The sequence below is a fragment of the Cervus elaphus genome, chromosome 11, assembly GCF_910594005.1.
Source record: "Cervus elaphus chromosome 11, mCerEla1.1, whole genome shotgun sequence".
Taxonomy (NCBI): Eukaryota; Metazoa; Chordata; class Mammalia; order Artiodactyla; family Cervidae; genus Cervus; species Cervus elaphus.
In genome coordinates this window covers 23,578,167-23,593,483 of record NC_057825.1, presented here as the reverse complement: position 1 = coordinate 23,593,483, position 15,317 = coordinate 23,578,167, and the positions used below count along the sequence as shown (strand labels likewise).

Genomic DNA, 15,317 nt, shown 5'->3' with positions numbered 1-15,317 from the left:
TCTTGCCTGGAGAATGCCATGGACAGAGGAGCCTGGAGGGCTATATAGTCCATGGGTTGCAGAGTCCAATACAAATAAATGACTAACACTTCACTTAAAAAACAAAAACACAAGACATTTTAGCACCTCACCCCTAATAGAACAGGCTGATAATACTCCTGTCCCACATGTTGGTACTTCTTGTCATCCAGGACAGTTCATATCCACTTTCTACCACCTAAATGCTTCCTGTGATGTTCTGTGGTGTGAAGAGAGGAATGCATAACCAAGACGTGAACAGCTGTGTTTGAATTTTGGCTCCGTTGTGACCTTGAAGTTCTCTGAGTTTTCATCTCAGATGAAATGGGATCTGATTCTCTCCCCAGAATTTCTGTTTATTCACATCAGCAGTGGTTGCGAGGATGAAAGTTCTCTGTAAGCCATGAATACTATCAATGTATTCATTGATAACACTATCAATGTATTACTAATTAATAACTCAACTTGGAAGCAACGTTGCAGAGATCTATACATTGCCGATTGTAAATTGAGGAAATCTGCAAAATCCACTACTAAAGCTATCAAGAGAGGAGTCATTTCAAGGCATTTGGAGTTCAACTCAAATTAGCTTAAGGTGACTCCACTAGCTTAACTGGGAAGATGGAAGCACACAGATGTCACTTATTTCAGCTATGTTAATATCAAGTGAGGGGCTTCCCAGGTGGCTCAGTGATAATGAACCCACCTGCCAATGCAGAAGATGCTGGAGACCTGGGTTCAACCCCTGGGTCGGAAGGATCCCCTGGAGGAGGAAATGGCAACCCTCTCCAGTATTCTTGCCTGTGATAGAGCATGCGTGCAATATCAAGTGACGTCTTCCTCTCTCCTCAGTTTTGCCTCAACGTGTTGGTTTCATTCTCTTATGAACCTTGCAGACAGGCTTCTCCAGCCCCCATTGTGAATACGATGGCTGCCCAGTCTGTTCTTTGAACTTTGTGATTCAAAAAGGAAAGGTGCTTTTTTCCTCCACTTAAATCTCTTTAAAAAAAAAAAAAAAAAAGGAAGGGAAGAATTCTCTGCCCAATGCTTGCAGTCAGGGGATTGGGGCTCTTTTGAGTGAGCAGACTTGGATTAAAGAGGCAGAGTTTGGGGACTGGCAGCCCCATGAGAATTATCTGGCTGAATGAGGAAGAGGCAGTGAAGCCGTTCTGCTGGGCAGACACAATGACGGCTGTCACCAAAAGCGCAAGGGAGGGAGGGGGAAGAGAGTCATAACCAAGTCTCGCTGTCCTTACGAACTGCCCAGGGTTTCTTCATTTAATCAGCCACCCTCCTGTTTACGATCAGTCTGACCATCCACTCTGTTCCATCATCTCGGTTTGTTGAGGATAGTCCTGTTTCATGCCTGTTTTCACAGCACAGTTATTAAAATCATTCCTTTTCATTGTTTGAAGGATCTCAGTTTGGAAACTAATTAGTTGTTGTGCGTGCTAAGTTGCTTCAGCCTTGTCTGACTGTGTGCAGCCCGCCAGGCTCCTCTGTCCATGGGATTCTCCAGGCAAGAATACTGGACTGGTTTGCCATGCCCTCCTCCAGGGGATCTTCCCGACCCAGGGACTGAACCCTTGTCTCTCGTGTCTCTGGCATTGGCAGGTGGGTTCTTTACCACTAGCGCCACCTGAGAAGCCCCAAATAGTCGCTGTAAATAAGACCAATCACTCATTTGGCTTCAGCCACCCAAACCATCTTAAATCATCTTACTCCTCTGACTCAGCTGAACTTTGATTTGGGATTTGACTTCTCTGCCTTTTCTTTCCAACCTCAGGGCCTGATGGTTTCTGTCTGGAGCTCTTCTCAGGACCTACATGTTTTTACCACCTTCTTCCTTTCTCTGGTCACCTCACATTCTTCCCTACCCTGGAAAATTTTGGATTTTAAGTTGTGGTGACAAATACTTTATAACTTTCTGCTCCCAGCACCTCTATTAGTAGAATTTTCCTTCCCAGCATTGCTCCAAGGTAAATGTCTAGTCACTTTCCAAATAATCCTGTTTCTGCTTGTGCTTTTGTTTCTTCAAAATGTAAGCCCCCAGAGGTCAGCCAGCTATGGACTTGTTTCCTGTTCTGGTGTACAAACTATGATAAATGGGTAACAGTGAGGATGGATAAAGCAACAAACACAGTGTGATGATGGTAAAAGAAAAAAAAATCTTGGTGATGTATTTGTGGTTCTCGCCTTTGAATATCACCTAAGAAGGAGCATCCTTTGCCAGCTTGGTTGCCTCTGGGCTGTGGTTGTGCTGATCACGTGAAGGTAGTGAGGAAAATGAATGAAGTAGAATGCAATCTTATTTTCCATCCGATACAGGATGAGATAGGGAGGAGGGGTAAGGAGCCAAGGAGACGCAGACGTGCGGAGGTGGAGACGGTGGTACCGAGGTCCCGGATGTTCTGGGTCCACTCCCTCGCTCTGTGTTCCCTCCCTGTGGATTGTGTTTCCACCCCTTCACCTTCCGCAGAACGCGAGGTGAGAAGTGCTCGCTGAGGCTCTGCAACTCGCCAGTCTGAGTGGGATGAGGAGAGATGTCTGATATTTACTGTTGGCGATCTGATAAAGGACACAGCTGCTGAGAAGAAAAGTACCATGGGAGGAGAGGATTTTGGGGGGAAGTTTCTCATTTCTTCAACAAATAATATGTGTTGTCCTCTGCTCTGTGCCAGGCACTGTTATCCACTCTGGGGATTTGGCAAGGATATGTACACACACACACACACACATGTACAGCATCTGTGAGATAAAAGGATGGTCTCTGCTCTTGGTTCCTGGCTCAGAGCTCCTAAAGCCCTTGTAATTTATTAAGTAATAAGGATACTAGAAGCATCTCTTGTTCTAATATTGTCTTTGACTACAACCCTCACAGAGGATTCCGAAAACCCTTATAAATTCTTAACTGAGAAGTACAAGGAGCATCTTTTGTTCTAATGAGTTGACTCTGAGTGGGCTCCTGGATGGCAGCTGGTCACCAGAAAGATCAAGTCATGATTCAGTTCAGTTTGGTTCAGTTGCTCAGTTGTGTCTGACTCTTTGCAACCCCATGGACTGCAGCATGCCAGGCCTCCCTGTCCATGACCAACTCCTGGAGCTTGCTCAAACTCATGTCCGTTGAGTCGGTGATGCCATCCAACCATCTCATTCTCTGTCGTCCCCTTCTCCTCCCGCCTTGAATCTTTCCCAATAAGTCAGTTCTCTGCATCAGGTGGACAAAGTATTGGAATCTCAGCTTCAGTTATCAGTCCTTCCAATGAATATTCAGGACCGATTTCCTTTAGGATGGACTGGTTGGCTCTCCTTGCTGTCCAAGGAACTCTCAAGAGTCTTCTCCAGCACCACAGTTCAAAAGCATCAATTCTTCAGAGTTCAGCTTTCTTTATAGTTCAACTCTCACGTCCATACATGACAACTGGAAAAACCATAGCTTTGACTAGCCGGACCTTTGTTGGCAAAGTAATGTCTCTGCTTTTTAATATGCTGTCTAGGTTGGTCATAACTTTTCTTCCAAGCAGCAAGCATCTTTTAATTTCGTGGCTGCAGTCGCCATATGCAGTGATTTTTGGAGCCCAAGAAAATAGTCCCTCTGTTTCCCCATCTATTTGCCATGAAGTGATGGGACCAGATGCCATGATCTTAGTTTTCTGAATGTTGAGTTTTAAGCCAACGTTTTCACTCCCTTCTTTCACTTTCATCAAGAGGCTCTTTAGTTCTTTGCTTTCTGCCATAAGTGTGGTGGCATCTACATATCTGAGGTTATTGATATTTCTCCCTGCAATCTTGATTCCAGCTTGTGCTTCCTCCAGCCCAGCATTTCTCATGATGTACTCTGCATATAAGTTAAATAAGCAGGGTGACAATATACAGCCTTGATGTACTCCTTTTCCTATTTGGATCCAGTCTGTTGTTCCATGTCCAGTTCTAACTGTTGCTTCTTGACCTGCATACAGATTTCTCAGGAGGCAGGTCAAGCGGTCTGGTATTCTCATCTCTTGAAGAAAAAGCAAGAGAGTTCCAGAAAAACATTTACTTCTACTTTATTGACTATGCCAAAGCCTTTGACTGTGTGGCTCACAACTGTGGAAAATTCTTCAAGAAATTCTTCAAGTCATGATTAGAAGCTTTTAATTTTTAGTGTCTGCTCCTTGCCATCCTTCAGAGAGGGGAGAGGGGCTGGAAGTGGGATTAATCATTGATCACACGTGTGAGGAAGTTTCCATAAAAATCCCAACAGTAGGGGCTTCTGAGAGTGCCAGACTGGTGAAGTCATTCCCACTGGGAGAGTGACACACCCCAGCTCCATGGGGACAGAAGCTCTGGTGTTGAGGACCCTCCCAGACCTCCCTATATATCTCTTCATCAGGCTGTTCAGCTGTATCTTTTGTCATAACCTTGAACAGAAAATGTAAGTAACTTTCCCCAAGTTTTGTGAGCCTCCACATTTTTGGTGATGGGAAGTGTCAGAAACAAAGAGCTTTGTGTAAGAAGTGGAGACACTTGTGATGAGAAACACATTGTAGCAAAAAAACTGAGTTTTCCCTTACACAAGGGGAAGGCTGACTTTCTTCCATTTTAGCGTCTATAGGTATACAGTAGAGCACGGTGTTCTGGCAGAGCCTACATTTTAGCGAAAGGGGGCAGAGAATAAACAAATGTAATAAAATATAAATTATATAGAAAATAAGTGTAGCGTGGGTAAGGGAGATCTCTAGTACTGGAGTTCAGGAAAGGTGGTTACAAATTTAAAATGAGCAGTGAGGGTAGGCTTCAGAGAGAAAACATTTGAGCAGAAACTTTGGGATGAGGGAGAGAGAGTAAAATATCTTGTAGAAAGCCTTGCAGGAAAAGGGAACAGCTCTTTGCAGGTCTTTAAAGACGATGTGCATCTGGCGGACTCAGAAGGTATTGGGGGAGCAGGAGATGAGATGAGAGAAGAAGCGAGAGCAGGCAGGTGATACAGGACTTACTTTGAGGTCATCTATCTTTGGGAGAAAAGGAGCCTAGACTTCCCAGCTGGGCTTTTAATTGCATCTCTGCCTAATGCATCTTGATGCATATTAGGCAATGTAATTCCTGCAACAAATCTTCAATATTTATGTTTGTTTTGGATGTGATACAGTACTAATTCCCTGGCATAGGGAGAGAGCAATTGGCCAGGTGGCGGTCGTCAGACTCTCTCGCCCCCGCTCCACTAATGTCCTACAGCTGGGATCATTTGTGATACCGCGCATGCGCACCCTGGTGGGCCTATACAAGCACCACCTGAAAAAGTTATTGTAGGAGAGAGTCAAGTAGAGGCGAGTCGCACTGAGTTGCCCAGTCATCGTTGCTGCTGTGTCAGCCGTTAAAGTAAAGCTTGTCTGCCTTGCTGCTGTGAATAAAGAATGTCTTCAGTCCTTATTGTTGTAGCCACACGTTCCAGGAAACAAACTCACTCAGAGGACAATGCAGATAGTGGAGTGAAGTTTATTACACTGGCGGGCCCAAGACAGCGTCTCCTCTTAGCCGAGGACCCTGACCAGTTTTTGTGAAAACCTTATATACCCTAGGGAGAAGACAATAGCACCCCACTCCAATACTCTTGCCTGGAAAATCCCATGGATGGAGGAGCCTGGTAGGCTGCAACCCATGGGGGTCACTAAGAGTCGGACATGACTGAGCGACTTCACTTTCATGCATTGGAGAAGGAAATAGCAACCCACTCCAGTGTTCTTGTCTGGAGAATTCCAGGGACGGGGGAGCCTGGTGGGCTGCCGTCTATGGGGTCGCACAGAGTAGGACAGGACTGAAGCGACTTAGCAGGAGCAGCAGCAGTATATACCCTAAGTGTACGTGCCCAAACCCACTTCCCCAAATTTCCTGAAACTAGTCTGAACAAAGGAAAAAGAAAGATACAATCAAAGTTAACCCGTGATTCATATGCCTTAAGCCTAGGTAGTTAACAGTGGACAATTATCAATAGGCCTGTGGTCATACCCCAATAAGCATAATAGAATGCATGATTCTATTTGGTTACACAGATAATTAGGGTATTCTCTTAGGTGACAGAAAGTCTAGGTATGAGCATTCCAGTTGGTATGTCGTTTCCATAGATCCTGGGTATATAGCTCAAAGTCCACAGTCCGGCCCAAGATGGAGTCCTGCTTTCAAGATGGAGCCTGTTCTGTCTGTTTCCTCCTTCACTATGGCTCTTTGCATCTTCTTCCGGCTTCCCTGCTCATGCTCTGCACACTCTGGGCTCAGCGAACAGTGAGATACAGCAAGACACCTGGATACTATATACTTATACAGGTTGCAAATCTCTGCTTACAGTACAGGACTTTTCTCAGAGAGGCACTTGTTGAACGAAGGAATGAATAAATGAATGAACAAATAAGCCTAGACCCGGAAATGGGTCCTCAACCTATATTTCAACTTTATTGCCCCTACACCCTTTCTTGACTTGGTTTCTACTCAGCGGCTTGCTCTTTCAACTCGATATTTTTGCCTCTGTCCTTACCCCATTTCCCCTTACTTGAAACGCTCTCCCCAAACCCTCTGCTCTTGATTCCAGTTTTATCTGTTAAAGACTCTATTTCCTCCAGAAAGCCCCTCTAGACCCTCTGGCTTTTTCTGAACTCCGATAGCATCATTCTTCTGATACCTTTCTTTCTTAAATTTTTTTTTTTTTTTTTTTAAATTTTTGGCCACACTGTACAGCTTGCGGGAACCTAGTTCTGCCACCATGGATTGAACCCCGGGCACCCACAGCAGTGAAAGCCTGAGTCCTAACCATTGGACCACCAGGGAATTCCGATGATACCTCTCATTTGTTTAATCTGTTGCATAGGATAACTTTCCAGTGTTTATTTAAAAAAAAACACTGCCCTCTTTGTATCAGTTAGGCAACGAATACATAAATGGCAGATCGCAGGGTGCTAGTCCTCGAAGGTCTTTGTAGGTCTTCATAGAACCTTTCAACTTCAGCTTTTTCCACGTTAGAGGTTGGGGCATAGACTTGGATTCCTGTGATGATGAATGGTTTGCCTTGGAAAGGATCTCAGCGAGATAGTTCTATCAATTTCGTTTTATAGAAGCTGAAGGGGTAAGAGAGGTTGGGACGTGGCTGATCTCATGTACTTAATAAACAGGGAGCGCACCAAGACCAGAATGTAAGTTGTACTACAAGACAAGCAAGAGGTTGTCCCAACCACTCAAAGAAGGGTTTCAACTCAGCATTTCCTTTCCACCCCGGGTCAACTCCACCCCTTTCCCTGGGAATCAGAGGCTGCGCGGCCGCGGAAGCTTGTTCGCCGCGGCTTGCCGTAGTGGCCCTGCCCCAGCGCTTGGTGGGGCCAAATATGGCGTCCTCCGAGCCAGCGCCGACCGTGAGTTCAGGCGCTGCTGAGGGCGAGGAGGAGACGATACTCTATGACTTGTTGGTCAACACCGAGTGGCCCCCGGAGACGGAAGTACAGGTGAACCAGGCCCCTCCGGGGCTGCGGCCAGCTTGGTGCCGGCGCTGCCCCGGCAGAGCCACGTAGCCGGAGCCACGTAGGGTGATGGAGCTGGGCTCCACCGCTTGTGCGGTCGTCCTGGCAACGGCACCGCGGGCTAACGGGGGTCCCGGTCCCCTAGGTGGGGTTTTCTGGCATGCCTCCTGGACTCCTAAGTCGGTTCTCGGGGTGGGGCGGGGGGGGCGAAGCCTCGGGCTCTGAGGCACGTACTTTACCACCCCCGTTCTGTTTCACCGTCCCTACTTGGAGGGGAGGCACAGCGTTGGACTCGGGGGTCCTTCACTCACCTAGACCCTCGGTGGTCCCTTCCCCAGGCCGGCCTGGGCAGGGCTGGGCAGGGCTGCTCCTCACCTGCTGTGGGAGTGTTTTCCAGGACCCTGCAGTCATCTCAACATCTGCTGGGCTGTCGTGGAGCGCGGCATAAACCTTTGCTCCTATTTGGGCCCGAGTTGTGCCAGTTCTTGTGTTATTTCAGTAATTAATGAGTATATGTGTGTGTCTGTCCGTGTCCCAGATACTGTCAGGCGCTGCGCTTCCGAAGTGAATAACTTTGGTGGTACTTGCGGTCTTAGAGGGAAGACAGTGTAGTAAACTTTTTCATCACCTGCTGTAATATGCATTTTAATGGCGATATGAGCAAAATGCCCTGAGGAGTGAAGATTTATGAGGACCCGGGGTTGGGTTCTGTGTTAGAAGAGGGGTCGTAGGTGTTGGTAATCTGGACCTTGGGGTCATTCAGTTCAGTTCAGTTCAGTTCAGTTCAGTCTCTCAGTCGTGTCCGACTCTTTGCGACCCCATGAATCGCAGCACGCCAGACCTCCCTGTCCATCACAAACTCCCGGAGTTTACTCAAACTCATGGCCATCGAGTCGGTGGTGCCATCCAGCCATCTCATCCTCTGTCGTCCCCTTCTTCTCCTGCCCCCAATCCCTCCATTAGTTTCATAGAAAGGACCTCCCAGGCACAGGGTGGAAATAAGAACCAGGAATCCACATTTATTAAACATATTTATTGAGTGCCTAACGTGTGCCAATTGCTGTTTTAAGCTCAGAATATGCAGCAAGATGGGAAAGGGATTTCGTTAAAGATCATGGGCTCCAGCCCATACGAATTCTTATTTACAGTCTCTTTTCTGAGTTTCTCTCTCTTTTTTTTTTTTTTTTTTTTGGCTGCTAAGTTTCTTTACTGGAGAAAGTACTGCTTCTCCTGTAAAGTTTATAAGCTTTTCTTTAACCTCCTTCCCACTGCAGTTTCTTCTTTTTGGAATATTTTGTAGGCTGGCAGAGATCCTCATGCATAATTTTTAAAAAGTATTTATATAGTTTCTGTTTGTGTTGAACAATTGATATTTTGTATCTTATGCAGCTGGAAAGTTGCTGCTGCTGCTGATTGAATAGAATAGTTTCCACACCTTAGCACTCACTGGTTAATTACAATAGTGTTATAGAAATGCTTAACATTATAAATTGGTTAAAGAGATATGCACTGCATCAACTCATATTGAAACCTCATAACACTTTTTTGTTTGGTTCTATTGATTTCAACTGAACTACACTACAAACTCTTGAAAGGCAGCTACATTTGACTCATTTTTATATTCTTCCCCAAACCAAATTTTGTCTTCGCAAAGTAAATGATCAATTCATGTTTGTTGAATGAAATAACTTTTTATGGCTTTTAAGCCATATCTGTCTGCACTTTGTGACCATTAGGACATCTTACAGGTTATAGTGCCTGGTATTGTTTAACCTATGTTTGGTCTGTACTTAAGGAACTATTTAATATAGCAGTTATAAATCAGTGTGGCTGTTTGTAGTATTTTCTCTGTGAATATGCAGCTAATATTCAATAAAGTTGCTTTGGGGCATGAGTTTATTGATCCATATGATCACTTTTTCTACAAGCAAAACCCCTTTTAGGCCTCTGTAGCCCACCAAAATAGACTGTGCCAACTGGCAACCAGTGTGGTCTTAGACCTTGACTTTTTCTGTTGTTACACTGGTGTTATTTTTTTTTTTTTGGTACACTGGTGTTTTGATTTAGAAACATTTTCCAGCTTCAATCCCTGTCCTGTCTTGCAGAATTCATCCTGACAAATGCCTGTATCTCTGCCATGCTCACTTTGCTAGTGCTGCTTCTCCTTGTTTTGTTTCTATCTATAAGTAATTTTAAAGATACTGGTAACTTGTGCCCAGTACTGAGTATTAGTAAAGAAATATAACTTACTGTATAAGTATCAGTAGAAAATTTCAAAATTTTTTTTTCATTTGCAGCCTAGAGGCAACCGGAAACATGGTGCATCCTTTATCATCACAAAAGCAATTAGGGGTGAGTATAGCTTATTTTGGCTTCCCTTATAGCTCAGTTGGTAGAGTCTGCCTGCGGCACAGGAGTCTGCATGCAATGCTGGAGATCCAGGTTCGATTCCTGGGTTGGGAGGATCCCCTGGAGAAGGAAATGGCAACCCACTCCAGTGTTCTTGCCTGGGAAATCCCATGGACAGAGGAGCCTACCAGGTTACATTCCATGGAGTCACAAGAGTCGGACATGACTTAGTGACTAAACCACCACCATAGCTTATTTATTTATGATATAGTTAGCTTAACTATTCATGACATAGTTAGCAGATAATTTTTTCCTTATTTTTTCCTATTCTGTAACTGTGCTCTTTTAAGAAGTTTAGGGATTTGAAGATGTGTCCTTTTGAGCTTTAATGTAAACTCAGTTGCTAAACTAATTACTTTTAATTTGCCTGATTAAAATGAGTATTAATAGCATGTTACCTGTTTTATAGAAAAATGCATGTGTTTTAACTATATACGTCTATGTAAGTACACGTGTGTATATATACATATACACATATATGGATGTATTCATATGTTTATACAGACAGATTTTTTACAGTTTATTTTTAATTAAAGGATTATTGCATTATGGTATTGTGTTGGTGTCTGCCATCCATCAACAGGAGTCAGCCATAGGTATACACATGTCCCCTGCCTCCTGAACTTCCCTCCCACCGGTCACCCCATCCCTCCCACGGGTCACCCCATCCCTCCCACCGGTCACCCCATCCCTCCCACGGGTCACCCCATCCCTCCCACCGGTCACCCCATCCCTCCCACGGGTCACCGCATCCCTCCCACCGGTCACCCCATCCCTCCCACGGGTCACCCCATCCCTCCCCTCTAGGTTGTCACAGAGCACCGGTTTGAGCTCCCTGAGCCGTATAGCAAATTCCTCCTGGCTGTTTTGCATGTGGTAGTGTGTGTGTTTCCACGGTACTCTCTGCATTCATCCCATTCTCTCCTTACCCGCTGTGTCCACAGTTCTGTTCTCTGTGTCTCTGTTACTGCCCTGCACATAGGTTCATCAATATTTCTAGATTCCATATATATGTATTAATATACCTGTTTGAAAATATAATAATAATTTTATCTTCTGTTACAAGACACACTAGCATGTTCAGTTTGCATTATGAAATGTGAAATTTTAAAAGTTTAGGAAATATATAAAAGTAATGTACTTAGTTTAGGAATATAGAAGACCACAGATTGGAATAAATAATTCCTCATTTTGCCACCTGGAGATAATCTCTTATCCTTCAGACCTTTTGCTGTTGTCACATACATACCCATGTATGCAGGTTCACACATATGTGTACATTTTAAATGGAATCGTATAAAACATTGCTTGTCAATAGTGTGTTGAAGATTTTGTTTCCCACGGACTTCCCCATTTTATGCATTATTATTATTTTTAAGTCTTTGCTGTAAAGTGTGAAATGGTCATGGTCTTTATCCAAATACTTTGGTTTGGGTGATCACTATGACTTCTACTCTATGGTTTCATTAAAGCCTCTTAGGCAAAATTTTGCATCTCAAACTACTTTTACTTGTCATACAAAGTTTTGAATAATACAGACTTGAGACATATAAACAAATATATGATCTTGTGAGAGTTATTGTGTATATTAGATTATATTTATTCTTGTCAAGAGTTGTATTCTCCATGTTTTGTTTTGTAATGACTCACTCTACAGTGTATTTTAGACTTATTGTCAGTAAATCTAAAATAGAAAATGATTCCCAAAGAATAGCTCATTCATATTTGGCTTTGCTGTTTCTTTTTATTACAGATCGTTTATTATTTTTAAGCCAATATATCTGGTACAGGTGAGTTGTCAGCGCTTCAGAGAAATGGTATGAACAGCAAATACAAACAATATTATTCCTATTTGTTATTGAAGTTTTCAGAATTGAATCCCATATTGTGATGTGAATGCTGACATTCAGGTGAACCCAGTTTATAAAACAGACCTGTCAAACATTTGGTATACCCTGACAAGATCTTTCGGTAGGCTAATTTTTGATCCCTTAGTTATTATTGAGAATATCTCATGACCATTTCTGCATTCTCTGAATGTTTTCTCAGCCTTGCCTTGAATGTACACATTCAAGAACAGATGGACCTATTCTTGCATTATCTTTTTAAAAACCTTTTTGTTCTTGCTGTTGTATCAACTCTTGTAGTCAGTGTTCAGTTGCTGTGGTCAGAGAAGGTCCTCTTAGGTTTCAGTTCTTGGAAACTTCTTAGTTCTTTTGAGTGTTAAGTATGTTTTTAGGCCTGCCTGGTGCTAATTTTCGAAACAAGGAGATGATTAATCGGACCAAAGATATATTTTTGCTTTTAGATGCACGTGTAGGAATTAATTTATAGAATTATTTCCCACAGATTGCTTTTTCCTCGAGGACAGCTAATCTTAAGAGCTCTAGAGATCACAGCGTTCTAGTTCTATAAAACAAACCTTTGGCTCTTCCCTAGGGTTACCTCCAGTGCTTTTCTGCTTTTACTGTGTGTGTATGTGTGTATGCAGGCATTGAATTTCTTGCTGAATTTTATCTTATTTTGGGGGATGTGGAATGCGATAGAGGAGTGAGAGAGAGAGAGGGCGGTCATGGGAGGGGCAGTGTAAGAGGTAGGCTGTTTTTCCTGGGCTCACCGGGCTACACTTGCCAGTGCTGAGCACCCTTGGTTAGGGATGGCAGAAACGATGTCTGTTTAGGGTGCTCCTGAACAGTAAGTTCTTCTGTTATTTACTGAGGAGGAGGATTTGCAAGAGCTGCCTCTGACGCAGGCCTTGTCCTGCGTGTAAACACCTTACGATCAGGCGTCAGGAGGTGTCTTTCTTGCAAGAAGTCTCTTCTCTTACACTGGCCACATTGATCAGTGTACAGACTTGAGTGCACCATGAGGTGATTATCTAGTCTTCACCATGGTATGTTTCTTTTAAAAAGCTTGTAGTTGTTTTGCTTTTGAGTTTATGATAATTATACCTAAAAGGTCTTGGAGCCAATATTTGTTTTGAGTGGCCTTTTCAAGGTTTTTTTTTTTTTCTTTCAATCATGAAATATTACAAACAGACTGAAAATTGTAGACAGTAATATAATCTGTTATGATCATATCCACATCTGAATTAAAGCAGTTGTTGCTCTTCTGCTGTATGTGCTTCAAATGGCCCTGTTTTTATTTTTATGCAACATGTTAGAGCTCAAGTCCACTCCTCCCCACCCCCACCTTTGCCTGTCTTCTTCCCCTCCAGAGGAAATTATCATTCTCATGTTGATTGTATCACAGGCATGTTTCATATCTTTTTAATTATATTAAGTACCTCATGGCATTAATTGTTTTGCCTTAAAAAATGAACATAAATATACCAGATGTAAATTACTAATATTTTTTATCCTATGTTGTGTTTTCTAATTTCCATATTTTTTTTTCTTTTTTCCTGTTTCTCTTCCCCCATCGAATTATTTTTTCTTTCCCACCTATATTCTTGATTTTCTTTATGTGTTACTCCTCTAATTTGTCTGATCTCCTGATTCACGTGTGGTGGGTCGTTTCCTTGTATCTTTTGTTAATGATGCTATTGTGAGCTTATGCTTGGGAACCTTGCAGCATGTGAGTAAAGTGAAATCACCGTCCAGTCTTGCATGTAGTAAAGACTTGGGGTTTTGCTATTTCATTAGGAGGTTTCGTTCCCATCCCCCCACAGATCAGAATTCCTCGCAGAGATGAGATTCTTGAAGGTCTCCCTGGGTCCCTGGTGACGTTTGGCTTGTTCCCCTTGCTCTGATGGCACAGTCTTTTGAGGGGCCTGGTCTCTGTGGGGGTCTCACCTCCCACTCCTGTCCCGCCTGTGGCCCCTCACAGGTGTTTACTCTCCATTTTGAGTTCTGTTCCTCTCTTTGTCCTGTGCCCATTTCCAACTTTGTTCTCTTTGCATTTGTAGTTCTTGGGAGATTTCTGTTTCTTTCTGTGAGCTTAGCTGTGTACTGAAGTTTGTTTTTGTTAGCGTTGGAGTCTGTATTTCTGGGTGTGCCTTGCAGGAAGTGTTTCTTATAAGCTGACTCTGCTGTTACTGGCTCCCTCAGATATCTTTTCCTTAGAAAAATCATATCATTGACCACATAACCAGGGTGTTTTTTGGTAGTAGAGAAATGTACGTGGTCAAGTTTCAGATATCGAATTAGTAACTTTCAGTTTTGAGTTTGCCAATATTCTGTTTTTATATTCTAACGGAAAAAAATCCCTCTTGTTCACTATAGAGCTGCTGTTTATAATATTTACCTGCTATATGTGGTTTTCATGATTAGATTTTTTTAAATGGGCTAATGTGTTGTGGTTTCAGGCCTGCACCTTTCTTGCTCCCTGATGGACTGGTTCGCTTGGTTAATAAACAGATAAACTGGCATTTGGTACTTGCAAGGTGAGGATGCATAAAATTCACCTAATGTTTCTCTACCTGGATTAGCATTTAAATTCCATTATGGATATTAATTTTGGGGTCCTTTTGGCTTGCTCTCTTGGTTTTTTATTGTATATAAATTCCCTGTGTCACACATGATTAATATTGTTTGAATATATTAATGCAACTCTATTGAATTAGTTTGTATGCCTTTGTACCTATATACGCATCTAATTATAAGGTCAGAAGTTGGATAATTAAAGATGTGAAAATATTTGAAAATGATTTTAACTTCTTAAAATGGTTCTGTCTATGCTAATGAGAGCTACAGATACTCATAAAGGGATTTGTTTCTCTTTCTCCCCGTGAAAGCAATGGGAAACTCTTGGCCGCAGTTCAAGACCAGTGTGTGGAGATCAGGTAAGTGTCAGTTGTATTCATTCAGCAGTTCCCTTCAGAAAAGATTTACTTGATTTATGAGAACTCAGGTTTTTAAAAGGGGTATATTTAAAGGGATTTTGTTATTAACTCATGTAATTTTGTAAGGTGTCAAATGCCAACTTATGCTACTTAAAGGATGAAGGCTGCTTTCTCAGAGTTTGCCTTCTACTTCCCCAGATCACTCTGTCTCCTGAGAAATTTTACTTTCTCAGTAGACAAAAGCATATATTCCAGAGCTCTGAAAATCACTCTTCTTTCAATGCTGAGTCAGATAAGCAGATGCTCAGGAAGGTGAAAAAGCAATAGAGACAGCTTTACTCTGTTGGCATAAAGCTGTAGATGGAATGTGGGCCTGCAGAACACTAAGGCTTCGTGTTACTAGATAGCACTGATTCTCTGTCCTCCGGAGACATCAGTGGTATCACATACACATCTAGAAGACTTCTCAGAGCTGGGCTTCCCATGCACTTTATTTTTAAGTAGTATATCAGTTGTGAAAGAAATAGCAACATTGGCAACTAATTTAGGAAAACTAGTTTATGCTCTCAGGAAATTGTCAACAGCAGACTAAATATATTGTACCTTTGAATCTGGGGGCCACTCCT

At 42.9% G+C, this 15,317-nt stretch overlaps 1 protein-coding gene across 1 annotated transcript in view; it reads left to right on the top strand.

The window, feature by feature from the left end:
* The first annotated feature begins 7,306 nt into the window (after positions 1 to 7,306).
* NBAS (NBAS subunit of NRZ tethering complex) overlaps positions 7,307 to 15,317 on the top strand; it is a 309,213-nt gene continuing 301,202 nt past the window's right edge. Inside the window, exons 1-5 of the mRNA XM_043917136.1 lie at positions 7,307 to 7,484; positions 9,797 to 9,851; positions 11,662 to 11,698; positions 14,215 to 14,292; positions 14,644 to 14,691. Coding sequence (XP_043773071.1) covers positions 7,368 to 7,484; positions 9,797 to 9,851; positions 11,662 to 11,698; positions 14,215 to 14,292; positions 14,644 to 14,691 — 335 coding nt within the window. The 5' untranslated portion in view covers positions 7,307 to 7,367. The remainder of the gene's footprint in view (positions 7,485 to 9,796; positions 9,852 to 11,661; positions 11,699 to 14,214; positions 14,293 to 14,643; positions 14,692 to 15,317) is intronic.